The 18,049-nt window shown below is 35.9% G+C and overlaps 4 protein-coding genes across 6 annotated transcripts; 2 read left to right on the forward strand and 2 right to left on the reverse strand.

Moving 5' to 3' along the window:
* On the reverse strand, positions 206–1,117 carry LOC105172970 (2-hydroxyisoflavanone dehydratase-like). The gene has a single exon (XM_011094597.1). It carries the CDS (start codon positions 1,115–1,117, stop codon positions 206–208), a length of 912 nt encoding a protein of 303 aa, XP_011092899.1.
* On the forward strand, positions 3,467–6,983 carry LOC105172843. 2 transcript variants are annotated; one of them, XM_011094423.2, is made up of 7 exons: positions 3,467–3,899; positions 4,430–4,665; positions 4,737–4,995; positions 5,785–5,964; positions 6,075–6,230; positions 6,326–6,504; positions 6,677–6,983. In XM_011094423.2, exons 1-6 carry the CDS (start codon positions 3,870–3,872, stop codon positions 6,497–6,499), a joined length of 1,035 nt encoding a protein of 344 aa, XP_011092725.1. In that variant the 5' UTR covers positions 3,467–3,869; the 3' UTR covers positions 6,500–6,504; positions 6,677–6,983. The 2 variants fall into 2 exon arrangements, with proteins under 2 accessions (XP_011092725.1, XP_011092724.1); XM_011094422.2 differs by having other exon boundaries at positions 3,469–3,899; positions 6,326–6,983.
* Positions 8,489–14,429, forward strand: LOC105172844 (polyadenylate-binding protein RBP47-like). 2 transcript variants are annotated; one of them, XM_011094425.2, is made up of 6 exons: positions 8,489–8,937; positions 10,903–11,380; positions 12,015–12,046; positions 12,126–12,256; positions 13,315–13,411; positions 13,908–14,429. In XM_011094425.2, exons 1-6 carry the CDS (start codon positions 8,620–8,622, stop codon positions 14,013–14,015), a joined length of 1,164 nt encoding a protein of 387 aa, XP_011092727.1. In that variant the 5' UTR covers positions 8,489–8,619; the 3' UTR covers positions 14,016–14,429. The 2 variants fall into 2 exon arrangements, with proteins under 2 accessions (XP_011092727.1, XP_011092726.1); XM_011094424.2 differs by having other exon boundaries at positions 8,491–8,937; positions 11,967–12,046.
* LOC105172845 lies at positions 15,056–16,224 on the reverse strand. The gene is made up of 2 exons (XM_011094426.2): positions 15,838–16,224; positions 15,056–15,528 (listed from the first exon to the last, which is right to left on the reverse strand). The coding sequence occupies exons 1-2, from the start codon at positions 16,151–16,153 to the stop codon at positions 15,269–15,271; spliced, it is 576 nt and encodes a 191-aa protein (XP_011092728.1). The 5' UTR covers positions 16,154–16,224; the 3' UTR covers positions 15,056–15,268.

Genomic DNA, 18,049 nt, shown 5'->3' on the forward strand with positions numbered 1-18,049 from the left:
TAATTGCCTCCAATAGCATAATAACTTATTCCACCAAACGGGCTTGACCTTTTATATTAGGTCGGCCCTCAGTTATTAAAGTAAATGAGCTATTAGTCTACATTATTTATTCAATTTTATCAAATCAAGTAAACATGGTACCAAGTTGCAAGATTATTCACCTTGGCTACCATGCCGGATCCCTGACAATGTGTACGAAGAAACCCTACGCACGATTCAAGAATCCGACCAGTCGATCCATTAGAGCCTCAGCTTTCTCGGAATGCAGATTGAACAAATGAAAGCAGTGGCCCTCCCCTTCAGTCTCAAAAATCTCCGCTTCTCCACGCCACTCGCTCTTCTTCAACCCTTCATAATAACCCCTGGCCCCCTCCCTCAGCATATCCTTCTCCGCCAAGAAGAACGCCACGCGCCGCCCCGCCATGTTCCTGATCCTTGGATCCACCGCTGGGTTCAGCCGCGGGTCGTCGCCGCGGCCGCTACTTGTAGGGCAGAGAACCTTGTACAGTTCTGCCACTTCGTCCCCTGCGAAGAAAGGATGCACCAAATATACCCCCACGATTTCCACGCCGAGGAGTTGTTCGGTTCCCGCTCTGATCGCCACGTCGTTCGCTATGTTAGCTCCAGCACTCTCGCCCCCAAGAAACACGCGCCGAAAGTCGGCGTACTCGTTGAGCCACGGATCGGGGCCATTGCCGTTAGCATGAACCGCGATCCACTGGAATGCGGCCCAGGAATCTTCGTACGCGATCGGCAGAGGGCTTTCGGGCGCCAATCTGTAATCAATTGAAACTACGATAGCGTTCGATTTTTCAACTAATATAGAGACGAAATTGTGGAAGACGGGGTTCGAGGGTGATCCAACGCAGTATGCGCCGCCGTGTATGTACACTACGAGCGGCAGCTTCTGCGACGGATCACGGCAACCCGGCGCGAAAATTCGGACAGATATGCCGGTGTTCTGGTCAATGACTACGTCTTTGGATCGGACGGCAGCTTTTGGATCGTCGGACGGTGGGATGACCTGCGGCTGTCCTAGTCTCTGGATGGTGTTGTCCTTGTACAAGCGGAAAAAGGGGGACATGTCGTAGGCGATTTCCTTGGAATCTGAGGCCATTTCTGATGAAGAAGATGATAGTTCCGTTTTCTGAGAGGACTGAGTGTGTGTACGAGTGTGTGCTTATTGATGAACAAATTATCTATGTACTACTGTGGCAGATAATGTCGGATCTTGACTTTGACTCCAAACCTATGTTTGTTTTTGTGTTTTGGGCCAAACCACAAAAACTCTAAGATGGGCCAAAATACAAAAACAATTTTGGTTTTGTAACTTCACACCATCACTAAGTGTGAAAATTATTTTTTATATGTTTTATTATTATATTCTTTTGTTCTTTTCTCTCTCTTCTTACATCTTGTCCCAACTTTCTTCTCTCTCTTTCTTTTCTTCTTTTTTCTTTCTTATTATATGTATTATATATTATTTAATATATAATATTTGTGAAATGTAATTAATAATTACTATTAAAAAATAATTATTAACTTATAATATATCACTACTATATACCTAATTCGTATTTTTATTACTTCAATTATCTATAAAATTTATCAGTTCACATATAAAATTCTAATGAATGTATTTTCAACATGTTACATAGTGCATTTAACTCTTAATTATAAATTTTTTCAACTTAGACCATTTAAATATTTTGTACTTATAATTTTTTCTATTTCACTGAAATATTTGAGAAATTTGAAATTTGAGGACAATATACCAATAATACATACTTAATTCTAAATTTTTTATTTAAATTTTATATATTATATTTTTTTATTTCAAAGATAACAGTTTAACAAAATCATTTTAGAGACAATACTACACTGTATTTAATTATGCATTAAAATTATAATTATTATTTAAAATATAAAAAGAAATTCCTCAATAAAAAAAAATTACTTAACATAAATATATATATTATATTTCACTAACAAACAAAATACTATATACATATACACATATATATATATCTAAAAATATATATTAAAAGATATGATTTGACAATGAACAGTAACTCCTCATATTTAGTATAATTATAGTAAATCTCTTATGATTTAAAAAATTACTTTTAGCATTTTTTAAATTTATTCTCGTCTAATAAATAAATATATTCGTTAGTCACAATTCATCAAATTTGTCGATGTTAACAAAAAAATTGGGAAAAAAAAATTATATTTACCTTTGATTAATTTATTACAAATTAAAATATTTTTTTATGATTAAATTACCATTATAAAAATAAATCAATTAGAAGTAACTAGAAAGTTTTTTTTTATTTATATCAACAAATTTTATGAATTTTGATTAAATATAAGACATGTTTATTATACAAAATCAAACCTTAAGGGTGTTAAATGTAATTTTTCAAATCATGTAGGGTCTATATTTTCTTTTTTACCATATAAAAGGTTATAATTTAAAAACAGAAAAGGAATATGTTGATAAGTTTAGAAATTTTATCTTATTATGTGACAAGTTATCTTTTGTTTTTATTTGAATTTAGAGAAGTTGTGCAATTTTTTGTATTTATCCCAAACATTTTTAACATAAATTAGTTAGCAATAGAATTTAAATTTATTCATAATAGTACTCTTTATTATGGATTGTTTTCATATTAAACTTTATATTAAATTACTCATTTATATATATATATATATATATAAAATAAAATTCAAACTATTTTAATTTTCAGTTATTAATTACTTTAATAACACAATGCTCTCATACTAATTGGTTTTAATATAAAATTATTAATATATTTAATTAATATTTATTATGTTTATAAAATTATTGTGAATGTAAGACAGTGGTCAACAAAACTGAATTTTATTAATGATGTTTTAGTCTAATAGTTGAAGTTAAGATTGATGTTCAATGAACAAATTTGAAATCATATGTTCGAATCCCACCGAACGCGTATGAACTTATATATTGATATTTTGGTTGAATCGAAAATTAATATATTTTAATATTTTTAATACATCGATATATTCATAATTACCAACCAATTTACAATCTATTTACAGGTTTTTTTTTAAGTGAAGACGACGATGGATTATTATTATTTTTGAATAAGTCGATTATGATAGTTAATATTAAATATCAATGTTAAGTGATTATCACAACAATAATAATCTTATATTATTTATTAATATCAAATAATTATATTTAATTAAAATATTAGATAATTATATTTAATTAAGATATATTATTAAAATGGATTTATGTCTATTGTTAAAGTAAAAAATATACCAAGTTTGTAGATTTCAAATTCATAACATTAAAAATATGACAATTAGGATTTCTTGGTATGAATCGACAGGCAGCAACAAACCTACAGATTAGAGTGATGAGAAACCCAAGAGAATGGTTGGCAAAATCAAAGCCAGAACACGGCGTCGTTTTAGTGTTTGTACATCCCCAATCCGTCCACATCGGAGCTCACATTATACAATATACACCCCTCCTTTCTCACTCCTGAGAGAGAGAGAGAGAGAGTAATGATGGAGGTGTCAATCTCAAGGAAAATATCGGAAAATTAGCATTGAAAAAGGGGGAGCGCGGCAACGGTCTCTTCAAGCACATACATTTTTTTTTTCATATTGCTATTCACGAGAGAAAGCTCGGACCTTTGTATTTTCTCTCTCTACATATAGATACATACACACGCTTGTGTGTTTGTACATGAGGTGTTGCATGTAAGTATTTACTATACAAAAAGAGAAAAAGTGTAGGATGAATAAAGCTAAGAAGAAAAGGGTAGATACGACTTGAATCTGAGCTTCCCTTTTTGGGCGTGAACGGAAATACCATGGCCGAAGACCTCTGTTTCTTCACCAAGGTATTTCTCCCTCTCCCCCCCATTTTTTATTTTCTTATTTGCTGGTTGGGGATATTTCTTTATTCGTGTTAGCCGGATATTGTGATATTTCTTATTTGCTGAGGTTTATTGTTTTATTGATTGATGTCTATTTCTTGATCTGGGCATTTTAGTGAAAGAGCGTACACATGAGTGTTTTTTGCTGTCAAATGAAGCAACCCATGTTTTATTGTTTTTGGTCTTTTTGTTTGTCTTGCATATGTTCGAATTTTTTTAAAGAAATTTATTCAACTTTCTGCCATTTTTTGTTCTGATCTTGCAGATGCTTACATCTCTGTGGTTTAATTAAATTTGAATATCAGAATTAAGCCCTCTTGTTTTACCAATTCTTGTTTCTAGGAATCTTGGCTACTCTTGAAGCTCAATCGAGCTGACTGTTTTGTTTTTACAGGAGTTGAAGAGTTGTGAATCTTGTGATCATAAATGGGATTTTAGTCTTGGATTGTATGCTCTGCATTCTATTGACATTCTGATATTTGCTTGGATTTCAGGAAAGCTTAGCTATTAAACCTCCTAAGAAAAATACACTGGTATTGAGGATGGTAGTTTTGATTTTGGTGATGATATGTGGAGTTTACATATGTTCGGTCTGTCTTGGACAATTTGGCGTGTGGTCGGCCCGACATTCATTGGCCGTTCATGTTGTAGAGAGACCTTGTGAAGTGACTGAGATTGAACCTTCAGAAAAACCTTATGTGCATTTCCCCAAGCCAAAGACTTTCAGCAGGTAAAGCATTGTTGAAAGCTATGCCTTATGTTATGGTTAATTTTACTTATATCCCGCTTCTGATTAACTAGGGATGAATGTGCATGCAATCCCGTACGAAACTTTGCAATTTTGTCGACCCAGAGGTCTGGGAGTGGATGGTTTGAAACATTGTTGAACAGTCACATCAATATAAGCTCCAATGGGGAGATATTCTCAGTTAAGGTCCGGAGAAGTAACATATCAACAATTAGAGAAACTTTGGATAAACTTTATAATCTAGACATGCTTACAAGTGCGTCAAAAAATGAATGCACTGCTGCGGTTGGGTTGAAATGGATGCTTAATCAGGTGAGAGCTTTTATATATTCGGATAATATAAAGTCGTCTGGCTTTTTACCTAATTTATACAAATTAATATTACATGTCAGTTTTTTGCACAAACAAGTTTTTTTACAGGGTATTGGGCTTATTGTTTATTGTAGTATGGCAAGTATTCTGTGACTTCTCGTACAGTAAAGTTCTTCAACTCCTTCTACCCTGGTGGCAAAAATCTGACGATGACTTGCCAACTAAAGAACATTAACAGAATAGTGATGGCAACTAACAATTAATGATGCTGTTTCCATGCCTCTTTACCAAATTTTAATACCAAACCGATCAACATTATCAGCATGAAGTGTACTTTGATAAAATTGTCTTTATCACAAGTTTACATCAATTAATATTCTGGCATGTGATTACTATATCTGAATATTTGCTTTCAGTGTATTGTCTCAAGAAGACCAACAGGACAATGGTTTTTAAGAATTGAATTGAAGCTTGTGGGTAGTATTTGTTGGGTCGTCTTTATTTTCTCTCCCATGTGTTGTAGATCTCCTTTGTTTTCCTCATCTACAACTCTCCTTTATACTTTGGTGCACTTGGTTTCATCTTCCTGATTTTATTGGCTAATGAAAATGCAGCTTGTACTAGAATGTAGTTGCTTGTTTCTTATGGCTCAAGTACGTCTACCGTTGCTAAATAGTCTTTTAGCACTATCAATTACATTTTCATTCCCAATTCTGTTCTCATAATAAATTTTCTCTGCATTGAAGAATGAAGTAAGCACTGTGTTTCTTACATTTTGACTTGTTGCAGGGCTTAATGCAGAATCACGAACAAATAGTGGAATACTTCAAGAGTAACGGTGTTTCAGCCATTTTCCTCTTCAGAAGGAACCTTTTGCGTCGGATGATTTCCATTCTTGCAAATTCTTATGACCAAAATGCCAAGCCACTGAATGGAACTCACAAATCTCATGTCCACTCGACGCACGAGGTCCTCTCTCTCTCTCTCTCTCTCTCCCCCTCTCCCCACATCCACCCCCTAAGGGGAAAGGAAATAAAAGAGAGAACGATTCTGGTCCTAAAGTTATTTAACTGATGCAGGCTAAGATACTTGCTAGATACAAACCAACTATCAATACAACATTGCTCATACCGAATCTGAAGCAAGTTGAAGATCTGGTTACCAAATCCTTGCAATATTTCAAGAGCACTCGGCATATCATCCTCTACTATGAGGACATAATTACAAACCGTACAGTAAGGCATTTGACATTTCATTATCCTCGACTATTTGCATATCATTTTCTATGCTTCCATGCTCAACTTTCATCTTCTCTTTCACCTACTTTCAGAAATTGGTGGACGTTCAAGAGTTCTTGAAGGTTCCACAACGAGACCTCCACAGTCGTCAAGTAAAGATACATAAAGGACCCTTGTCTTCACAGGTCGAAAATTGGGAGGATGTCAAAAAGACTTTGAAGGGAACACAGTACAAGAGTTTCCTAGAAGAAGATTACAAGTTGTAAATGCGGTGCGATCTCTCTATGTATAGCATGTTTAGTTTAGCTTATTTATTCATTAATTCTTTCGACTGCAGAAGCCAACTGGGCATGTCCCCGTTGCAATTTTGGCCATAGCTTAATTCCTGATACTTGTTTTTTGAGATATATGGTGTAGCTAAACTGATTGTGATGAAAATTCAGGCGTTATAGACATGTACGGTTGCAGGATCTGATGGTCTTCCCAGAATACATAAGAGGTGTCTTGAAACCATTAAGAGAAGTTTTGATGCATGCAAGAAAATGTTAGTGTTGATAACCAATCATATGATGAGCCTTAGCCCTGTCATGATAATGATGAATCTATATTGGAATTCGGCTGCTATGACTACTTTAATGTAGTGAATGAATGATGTAATTGATTGATGTTGAAAATAATTGCCAAATTTCATATGTCATTTGGTAGGGTTAATGATTGGCTTCATTTATGAGGAATTATTATCTTGTTGAATTTCTTACACTTTGGTCATATGAATCATTGAACCTAAAGAATGAGGTGGTAGGAGGTTAGGTTCAATGTGTGAGTATGTTCATTTCATGTATGTTGATAATTATTGCAGGATATATTGAACTGTTGATTCATTGTTGATGAAATTATGTAACTGATGTTTATCCCAAAAACAATGACTCAAGAGGAACACTGATTTGCTTCTTGTTACCCTCTTCATAAATACTACTCATTTTCTAAGTTTTAGGCGACTTTCCTATCTCTTTATTCTAATTAAACTGTTTGTAAGAAATCATATTTTTCTTCAAATTCTAATTTAGATTGGATTCCACTAAATTAAAATTAATTATATATTAAGTTCATTATATAATTTAAGAGAATAATTAATCATACAATAAATTTGTGTTAGAATCTTCCCCGTTTTCATGGTATCTGCTTTTATGTTTTGATGAAACTTTTTTTTTTTCTTTTTATAGATATTATTCTGATTGGCTATACTTATTTGGAATACTGCAGCATCTCATAAGATGGTTTTAAGAGTTTGTATCTTTATCTATAAATAATTTGTTAAAGTGTTTGAATAAGGAAGATATCAGAGCTCCTTTTTTCATTTTGTATATTTTATAAGATGTTTTAAGAGCTTAAACATATTGAATTTCTATTTTAAAATTTAATTTGTTAAAGTGTTTTGACAAAAAAAATGTTAAGAGTTTGTAAAATTTTAGTATGTTTGGGTAATAAACTTTTCATATTGTAATAGACATTGAAAAAATCGTCAAATTATTAGAATATATAAATTACAAAGGGCTCCCTTGAGGTTTGTTTTAATTATAAATATTCACTCGTTGTTTGAAAAATTATAAATACATATTGAAATACAAGTATTCCCTACTTATGAGCTGTCACAAAGGGGTATTTGTAATTTAAAGAGATATTTATAATTTTTTAAATAATAAGAGGTACTTGTAATTATGATAAATTTTATGTGAATAATTTGTAATTTATCCTATTAAAATTTAAAACTTGATTAATTTTTAATTTTATTAAAAAACTTATATGGTTGTAAATATTTTATTTCAAAATTTGATAAATTCTTTTAAAAAATTTTGAAATAATTTTATAGGTTTACATGTAATTAGAAAATATAAATTGTTATTAGATAGATAATGGTAATGCACAACACAAGAGATAAGTGTGAAAAGAGATTGGCGACGACATTTTCGGTTTCACCCAAAATATCCAATCAACGTCGTCCAGCCGTGAATTCAGAATCAGTAGCTGTTCTCCTTCTCCCACCCAAATCTAATGGTCAGATCTAAAATTGGAAAAAGTTGGGACCCACTGACAGACGGGGGTGTCTACTGGACCCACCAGTAGCCATTCTGCGAAATCAACGGCCAGAGTCAGACACCACTCTCCATCCATCCACTTTACGGTCTTGATTCGACGTCGTCAAGTACAGTGCCACACGTTGAATCCATCCACCCTAGATCCCTCGTACTTACTCCTTTTTATTTCCTGGTCAGCCGACTTCACAAGAACTCTCTCTCTCTCTCCTCCCTCTTTCTCTCTAGCCTGGTTTCTCAGACCAGGTACACCTAGTCAGCGAAAACGCAAGCTTGGAGGGAGGGAGAGAAGAATGAACGGCGGAGATTCGAATCAGCAGCAACAGCAGCAGATGCAGCAGCAGTGGGTGGCGATGCAGCAGTACCAGCAGCAGTGGATGGCGATGCAGTATCCGGTGATGGCGATGCAGCAGCAGATGATGTACAACCAGCATTACGTGCCGTACTACCCCCAACACCAGCCGCATCCGCACCATACTCAACCTCACCCACCCAAGCCCACTAATCAGATTCAGAGTTCGGGTGAAGATAACAAGACGATCTGGATTGGAGATCTCCAGCAGTGGATGGATGAAGGTTATCTCCATGCTTGTTTTTCTCAAACTGGAGAGGTAGCAAGTGTTTTTATATTCAGTTGTATGTATTTCTGATTTTTGTGTCATCTTTAAGCCGTTGGATCTGGAAAGTTATAACATCATTTGAAGTGGATGCCTGATTTTTGTTCGGTAATTCTTGTGATTTGTCCTCATTTTCCCCTCTCGTGGACGCTGCATTTTAATGTTTGAAGGAAAGAAGATATGAGAATTAGATCTTGTGCTATATGCATTTTGTTAATCAAAGAAATATATCATGCTCAGTTTAGAACCAGAAACTTGGGAACAGTTTCAAGTAGGGCTTATTGGTCATGCACAGACGTCCGTTTTTATTGGTAAGTGACTCAAGATATGGATTTTGTGTCTTGCTTCTTTTCCATATTCGTTCTTCATAGTGGTTGATGTTCTTGGGTTTTGTGTTCCAGCGCCCCTCTTAATTAAGCTAAAGAAAAATTACATGGGATTGATGACACAAATACTCTTATTTTCTGGAATGTTAAAATAGGAGATTAAAATGATGAGTCATCATCACGCTGCTATTAACATGCTGTAAACTGTGGTAATAAGCTCGCAAGATTGTTTCATTACATTCTCAGAAGATACATAACCATTTTTACTTGTGAAAACCCCAGTTCAGTGCTCACGTGAGCATTCGTTTATTCGCCACAGCCTACAACGTGGTAGTAGTAAAACGTCTCATGAATTTTGTCATAACTGTTCCTTTGAGAAAATTCAACTCTGGAGTTCACTTTCGAGCTAATAAATAATAGTATACCTGTTGCGTGAAGGTACGGTACTGATAGATTTACCGGCCGAAGGGCCTTGTAGATGAGAATTGTTTTGGCTGCAAATCCTGCATACATGTAATACCTAGACTAGCTCCATAAATGAGACAAAAGAAAGGAAAGGATTTTCTTTCTAAATAAACATAAGGTAGGTAAACTATGCCAATTGATGAAAATCAGTAAATCTTTTGATAAGGGTAACTCAGTATAATTGAGAGAATGGAGATATCTTGTTTCTGAATTAGATGGGAATAGCAGCTGAGATCTGTGGTATTAATTTTGACGTTTATCTCCGACTTTCAAGGATGACATCTTTCTTTTAATATACCTTTCACTGAGGGCAGGAGACGGGGAATATACAGAAAAGATAGATAACTGTAATGACAGATATTGAATGATTGAGCAGAGATGTCATCGCCCACAAATTTCCATCTGTGGCTGCAACCGTTTGATATCTTGATCATCTGCAGCACCAGAATGCTATCTTCCTTTCTTTGCTTGTCTTAATTTCAATTTTCTTTTCTTCTTCTCATCAAATCTTCTTCACTAATTCTACCTTTTCTTTCTCTTGCCTTGTGTTGGGCATTAAGATTAGGGTTAGCCCTTGATGATATATAAATCCCGCTTTGATGAGCCACTTGGGCTAGCATTTAATGACTATCAGTCAGTGAAAAGCTAGATCCTTTTAGAACCAGTTCTTTTTTAATGCTCTCCATGCAAGTAATTTGTTAAAACCAAGTTTCTGCTCCTCTGGGCCTTTCTAGCATTAAAATCTCGTTTTCGAGATAATTAAAAGTTAGATCAGAGCATCATTGATACTCTGTGTCTTTGAGTTTGAATGCAGCATACAACTTGACTTTCAAATGGGTATGATCCATTCCTTGACAATATAGCAATTACTTTGCAAGGATCACCCCTCAGCGAGTCTATGCTTTCAGGACATTTACTTTGTGCCAAGTTCTGTGAATAGCATCTGTCATATACATTAGCAATTTGTGGCTGCTTACCATCCATTCAATGTTATCAGAGATATACGTGTCATCTTTCACTGATTACATTTTTTGATTGCTTTAATGTAGCACCTCTGAGTGCACCATCTGAGGTGTAGATTGCAGTTATTCTTTGTTCCTTTATGCAACTGTTAGATTTTTCGGTGATCACTGGTGTATTTGATAACTTCTGACATTCAAACATGCAGGTTGTTTCTGTTAAGATAATCCGCAATAAGCAGACTGGTCAATCAGAGAGATATGGGTTTGTTGAGTTCAATACTCATTTAGCAGCAGAAAATGTTCTGCAGAGCTACAATGGCACCATGATGCCCAATGCAGATCAACCGTTTCGCTTAAACTGGGCAGCCTTTAGCACTGGTGATAGACGACCGGAAGCTGGTTCTGATTTGTCAATATTTGTTGGAGATTTGGCTACTGATGTTACTGATGCACTGTTACATGATACCTTTGCTAGCAAGTATCCATCTGTAAAAGGTGCAAAAGTGGTAGTTGATTCAAATACTGGTCGCTCGAAGGGTTATGGTTTTGTCAGGTTTGGTGATGAAAATGATAAGTCCAGGGCCATGACTGAAATGAATGGTGTATATTGTTCAAGTAGGCCTATGCGAATTGGTGTTGCAACCCCGAAAAAACCTTCACCACAGCAGCTATATTCTTCACAAGGTACAATATTACTTCTACAGTTCTGCTGCTCTGCATTTGGCCCAAGACAATGTTTCGTTCTTTTTTTCCTGGTAGCTTTTGACATAGATATATTAATGTATGACCTGAAGAACTCTGTATTCCTACATCTTTGTCTGACTTTAATGAAGAACCTGTGATGTACTTACTTTATAAAGTGCTCTCTGTAATTTATATGTATACATGTGTGTGCTTCATACGTGTATGCATATGTGGTAATTCTGCTCCATAGCATGTACAGTAGTGTGTTTTTATATAAATACAGCAAAAATTTCACTAAAGTACCGATTTCATTTGCATTCTGTCATTCTGTTTTTTATATTCTCTTTCATGTAATAGTCAATGAAGTAAGTGGGAAGGTAAGTTTTCAAGCACCTTATCCTCTTGTCAATTTTACTATCTACTAACGATAAGCTCTAAGACATCAAAACTTTCCAAATATTTTCTTTTCAGTCCTCTCGTTGTTATTTTGATTTACTTGGCCTTTCCATAGCATTGTGTTTTATATGTTGTCAATTACAATTTTTCAATGCAAAATTTATTCAACAATTCTGACTTATTTCTTTAGCCATGGTCTTATCTGGTGGATATGCATCAAATGGCGCTGGACCTGTAGGTCACTCAGACAGTGATTCATCCAACACTACAGTGAGTTCTGCTCACTTCTTGAAGTAAGCGATCAGAAAATTATATCCTGACTAATTCTGTTCATGCATGTTTGTGTTAGGTATTTGTGGGTGGGCTTGACTCTGATGTCACTGATGAACAGCTCAGAGAGTCTTTTACTCCATACGGCGAGGTTGTCTCTGTAAAAATACCAGCTGGAAAGGGATGTGGTTTTGTACAATTTGCAAACAGGTAATTCTGTGGTGTGGCTTGTTGGTGCATATTCTTTTGTTTAAGGAATACAATTCATGCCCATGAAATAATATGAAACCATTCTCATGTGTGGTGAAACAAGGAAACTGCATGTTACCTAAATCGGGGTGTCCATCTGAGAACTTCTAAAATATGTTTTGAGTTTGAGGTGCACATTGAAAAGATCAAATGGTCTGCAGTTAGCTGCAGTTTTCAGTGACAGAGACTCTGTTTTGTTTCTATTTGTTTTATGGGTGGAGAGGTGTTGGCAGTTATGCATTGCATCTCTTTCGGACCAACAAAGAGAAAGTGGAAAAGTAATTTTTCTTCCAAAACAAGAAGAAAAGCCTCTTGGTAACTGCTGCATATTTCTGATCATAACAATCTTCAAAATAAAAAATACAGTTGGACACTCACAACTACAGAGAAATTTGTTTCAACTACTTATCGGCTTATCCAAAGTACTAAGTAATGTCATTTGCCTATTAAAAGATCTTGGCTGGATGGTGAGAATATGTAATCAGTTAGGTATTATACATATAATATGCAATGATACTGTTGTATTCTGTAAATTTCTTCTTGCACGCTGTAAGGCTCATCTGACATGTTATGGAGCACTTTTCAGAAATGAGCTAATCTCGTGATGGATATTACAGGATAAACTGCAAATCCTTGTTGACATTCACTTCATAATCTATGTCAGGGATATTTTTACCCCACACCTCAGCCATGGTCCCTTGTCTACGTCGTATTTTCTTGCTCACTTGTTCGCGAGTGTTTTCATGTAGTACACCTTTCACTTGTCTTTTGTATCTTGTACGCCACATTGTTACAAGGTCAAGAAACTGCTTTGTGTAAAGTTTCTGATCCTTCTGAATTGTTGCTTCTGTGGTCTGCAGAGGTAGTGGCAAATTCTATTGTCTATAGAATAGTCATGGATTTATGAGCATTAGAAATAGGCATAACTCTGAAGAGTTCTATGAGTGCTTCTATAAGGGCTGCTCCAGCAGTCATTTCAGTAACCAAGGCATGATCCTTCCAATTTTCTCTTTCAACAGAAGCAATGCAGAGGATGCAATTCAAAGATTAAATGGCACAGTTATTGGCAAGCAGACTGTTCGTCTTTCTTGGGGTCGAAATCTGGGTAACAAGCAGGTAAATCTTCAGTTTCAATTAACCATGTGACTGAGGTCTTCCTAAGTTGGATTGCCCCAATTTCTTTAGGAGGAAGTTGCGACTGTTTACTGTTTTGACTAAATGGAGTTGCCTATTGAACAAAGAAGAACTAATAATGGCTTTATAACTAAGTGCTCATTATACCTTTGGTGGCTTCAGCTATTACTCATAAGTTGGCAACCATTAAAAAAGAAGAGAACCGAATTCAGTAGTGTGAGCATCTGCATTATATTTTGGAAAACATAATAACTTGAAGAATGAAGTCCCCAAAAATATGACCAATAGAAGCATGCGATACAATGTTATATCATTTTGTACTAATTCCAGTGTGCGCTTTTGCAATTATCATCCGTTTAGTTACACAAAACCATCAATTAAAAGATACAGGAGAGATAAAGTTGCCCTTTAGGTCCCCATAAAATGACACTGGATCTTCAGTTTGATTATCTTGTTTGAATTTATCTTTCATTGGCAGAATGGGGCTTACTATGGAAGACAAGGTTACAATGGATACGGATATGCAGGTGCAGCCAATGGGCCATCTTCAAATGGTCAGGGGAACCACCAGCAGCCAGTAAGCTAATCTCGTGATCTGTGGGCTGTCTGTTGTTGATGCTTCTCAGTGATTCTCGCAAATGAACTTGAAACTCTGAAGTCTGTGGCATGACGAATTTTGTAGCTGGGTTGAATATCACCGTGAGACAAGCTTTGGTTTGTTTTTTTTTTTTTTTCTTTTTTTTTTATTCCTTTGGTGAGCTTAACATTCAAATTTTTGACTTTGAAGTGCTTGCTAGAATGACTCTTAGTCTTGCTAATTATTCATTCTTTTTAGGTTTCATAAAGTCAGATTGTCATAGACCTTTTGTGGCTCTCATATTAAAGATAAAAAGGGTCATAGACAGGGTTGCATAAAACCCTGTTCCACCTAAGTTCTGAAAATCCAGGGGGAATTTATGTCGATCGGCTATGTTATGTTATAAGATGGAAATTGCTTGCATGCATTTTTCCATATCTGAACAGAGATGTGACTGTAGAACTAGTCCACTCTGTCACACTTCTTTTCGTCTCAAACCCATTGCAGCACAATTTGCAACAGAACTGTGGCAGGCCATTCATGTAAACTACTGGTGAAGTAAAACATGATACAGTGCTCGATAAATGTATACATATTTCCCACATAGCGATTCTATGTGCATCAATATGCGAATGCTTGGAGTCACAATGCATTCTGGATATCTTGAAGACAAGAGAAGAAAACGAGGCAATGAATTTCTCACGATATAAAGCCCAAAATTGAGGCTAATTATGGTGATGGAGGATCTCGGACAGTATTCTAGGAGTCTGCATTCGAAGTACATAGATTTAAGAAAGTTGGTCGTTATGCATATTACACAATTCAAACGACCGGAATGCTAGCTAACAGCATTTGAGAGCAAAAGCAGAAGAGAATGGATGTTGCATGAATAGACGATTGTAATTGAACTTATTGGCAACAAATCAGTAGATGATCTCGCAACTGTGCACTGGACGTGATATCACAATGCTGGATTCATGCTCAGCACCATCTGATACTCATTTCTGCATGAAATAGTATTATTATTCCAAATGAAATACTACCATCCATTCAGAGTGAAGTCCATATAAATAATTTTATTGAATTTCAAACTTGAATGCCAATACAACAAGAATCATGTCTGTGCTACCAAAGACAAGAAACAAACACACCTCCCCTCCCCATTATTTGTCAAAGACTAAAACAAAACCCAAATCAGAAATAGCCACGGATTTCAAGTAAAATGCGACGGTTGACAACGTCATGTTTGGCTAATCAATAGTTTAGTTATACCCAGGGATCAAGGGCCAGACTCCGAACTTCATTAGTCCAACCTTGCAGTGGAATCCGTCCCTTTCCCCACATGCAAAGTAGTGTGGCTGCCATCTCTTCAACACGAACTCGAAACCGTCCCCACCTCCATCGCTCACTTCTCCGATCTTCTTTGCTCTTTTGAGGTCGCAGTTTTGGAAACTCCAAAAGTTGGGTAGCAAGTAGACACTGTGGGGGAATGTGGTGTCGTTTGGCGGATCGTACTTGAAAACTGTACAAATTGAATTGTGGTCAATTACAACGACTTACTTGGTTAGAATGTAATAAAACTAGTTGAGTTTATGATTATATGTATTGTATACATACCCTTTTTCGTCCCAAATTTACAATGTAACATGTAGAAATACTATCACTGAGGAATTCATTGAGATTGCCTATGACACCTAACTCGATCTTTGGTTGCAAAATATTAGATATACCTCGACACATTTTGATTGAGTTATTTCTAGGGAATTATGTTATCCAATAGCAACGCTTTATTCCTATAAAAGATAGATAACAGGTTCGAACAGTGAATTACCTAAAGTGTCGTTCAAGTAAAAGGGAGCATTCTTGATCGCCCAGTCGGTGTAATTGAACCCAAAACGCCAGTTCTGCTCCGACCCCCCAACGATGATCCTCCTGGAACTGCCCAGAGTCGCATTTTTGCGTCCGGCAAAACCCCAGAAGCCGCTGTTAGTGTGGTTCCAGGCGGTGCTTCCTGCATTGTAACCAGTAGTGCAGTTCTTGGTTGGCGTTGCAGCAGCAAACATGCATGCAAATGCAGCAGCCGCAAGAAGAACAAGTAGCCCTCCCGATCCACATTTCATGCCCATTGCATACATATAGTGTGCCATTTTGCTTTTCTATATCTATGCAGTAATTAATGTTACTAATTAAGTTGATTGGTTTGTGGATGCTGTGATGGAGGAGGAGTTAGGGTTTATATAGTGAGTGTTTTGTGGGGTAATTGAATGGGAAAAGGGGATGCAAATCTTGGATAGGTAGATGGAATAGGTCAAAATTGATTTTTTTTCCCCTTAAGTTGGTTGGTGAGATGGCATTATGAAAATAAGGTGTGATTTTTTCTTTTTGAATCTGATTATGTTGGAATTTCCAAGTCTTCCACTTAGTATGTATTTTGAGTATGGCACCCAAGGAAACAAAGCTCATTTTCCTTTCAAGGTAAGTCAGATAATCACACTTAGTGTGTGTTTTTCTCAACTAAGACAAAGTCAAATTAATAAGGCAGTGATGATCCCATGATGACTGAAGTCGGAAGTGGTGGTAGCGGTAGCGGTAGCGGTAGTGGTAGTGGTAGTGGGACTTTCACCATAAGAGGAGAAAGAAAACAAAGTCGACCAATTAGGCAGTCTGCAATTTGTATTCTAAGTATATATATGAACATGATGATGATGATGATGCTGTCCAATATCCACCTAACTTTAACCATCACAATAGCAAACCCATACTAATTTTAAAACAAAATTATGTTAAATAAGGATTTTTAGACAAATATAAAATTCTAATAAATATTTGGCTTGATCCAAATGAAACAATCAAAGTCTTTTGTTGTTTGTGAATATTCAATAAATATATATGATGCGTGATATTTTAGCACGAATACAGCAAACTCAGCCTTAAGCGTTGGGCCTGAATTGCTTAAAAAAGAAATCAAAAGAAAGAGATATACAAAACAAAATATTAGCACTCCAACACCCAAGTTAGTACTCAATTTGAAGAATAATAATTCGAAATAATAAAGCGTGTTAAGGGAATAAAGCGTGGTGATGGAAAAAGAGGAGTAAAATCGTGTTTGACAATGCAATATAGGTGCAACAGAATAATAGCTAGATCTCTACCGGTTGAAGGTATCCCCGCCTGGGGATGAGTCCTCTATTTATAGGGGAGTGTCTTCCTTCAGTAAACAATCGATAGGTCCCCCTACTCCTACGATGCGTGAATAAAAATCGGTTGAGATAAGGCTTGATCAAGTCTTATTTTTTAGGAATAATGTTGTTGGAATTGCGATTCAGGTGATGGAAAGAGTCCAAGGTAGAGGGGAACTCCCAATCCGCAGGAAGTCTGCCGGGTGCAAGAGTCCAGGTTCTTGAGAGAAGCTTTCCTGCCACGCGTATCTCAGGTCAGTCAAAGAAGGGGGCATACATGGGAGGTCTGAATGCACGCCACGTGGATCAGAGGGTGACGTATGAGCGAGAGTAGGACTGCATGTTTGCATTTGGGCGGCAATCATTGGGCTCCTCGAGTTGGGCTTCCTCCTTCGCGACAATTACGATCAAGAGGTAGAGTGTTGGGCCTTTTAATTGTTGTTGGACGTAATTTATTGAACCACACCCATCAATATATAATATTTTAATATTGAACTTCATCCTGTATTCGAGAAGGAAATATAACAAGAAGTAACTATATTAGATAGTAAATGCTCCGGAAATCACAAATGGTAACATAAAAAAAACAAAGTATTAGGTGCTGAAAAGAATTGAATTTTGATTTATTTAACATCTAAATAATTTTGGTACAAAAATGATTACTCTGCAGATTTTCAAATTTCAAGTATAATAAGTTCAATCTCAGTACCCAAATCTGATGCGCTGCGCTTAATTATGAGCAGCAACTCATGTATAAAGTAATGTAATTCACATGCATTAATCATATCTGCATCTAATAAATCTAAATTATTTGTAAAATTATTAACTAATGTTTTCAAATATCACAATTTTTTTTTAAAAGAA

Source organism: Sesamum indicum, linkage group LG10 (assembly GCF_000512975.1).
Source record: "Sesamum indicum cultivar Zhongzhi No. 13 linkage group LG10, S_indicum_v1.0, whole genome shotgun sequence".
Lineage (NCBI taxonomy): Eukaryota > Viridiplantae > Streptophyta > Magnoliopsida > Lamiales > Pedaliaceae > Sesamum > Sesamum indicum.

Excerpts from the sequence above, each read along its gene's own strand:
- LOC105172845 (XM_011094426.2), bottom strand. The coding sequence starts at position 16,153 with ATGGCACACTATATGTATGCAATGGGCATGAAATGTGGATCGGGAGGG. Across the intron at positions 15,529-15,837 it reads TTACTTGAACGACACTTTAG|TTTTCAAGTACGATCCGCCA; the intron begins GTAATTCACTGT and ends CAATTTGTACAG.
- LOC105172843 (XM_011094423.2), top strand. The coding sequence starts at position 3,870 with ATGGCCGAAGACCTCTGTTTCTTCACCAAG. Across the intron at positions 3,900-4,429 it reads ACCTCTGTTTCTTCACCAAG|GAAAGCTTAGCTATTAAACC; the intron begins GTATTTCTCCCT and ends CTTGGATTTCAG. Across the intron at positions 4,996-5,784 it reads TGAAATGGATGCTTAATCAG|GGCTTAATGCAGAATCACGA; the intron begins GTGAGAGCTTTT and ends GACTTGTTGCAG.
- LOC105172970 (XM_011094597.1), bottom strand. The coding sequence starts at position 1,117 with ATGGCCTCAGATTCCAAGGAAATCGCCTACGACATGTCCCCCTTTTTC.
- LOC105172844 (XM_011094424.2), top strand. The coding sequence starts at position 8,620 with ATGAACGGCGGAGATTCGAATCAGCAGCAACAGCAGCAGATGCAGCAG. Across the intron at positions 12,257-13,314 it reads TTTGTACAATTTGCAAACAG|AAGCAATGCAGAGGATGCAA; the intron begins GTAATTCTGTGG and ends CTCTTTCAACAG. Across the intron at positions 13,412-13,907 it reads GAAATCTGGGTAACAAGCAG|AATGGGGCTTACTATGGAAG; the intron begins GTAAATCTTCAG and ends TTTCATTGGCAG.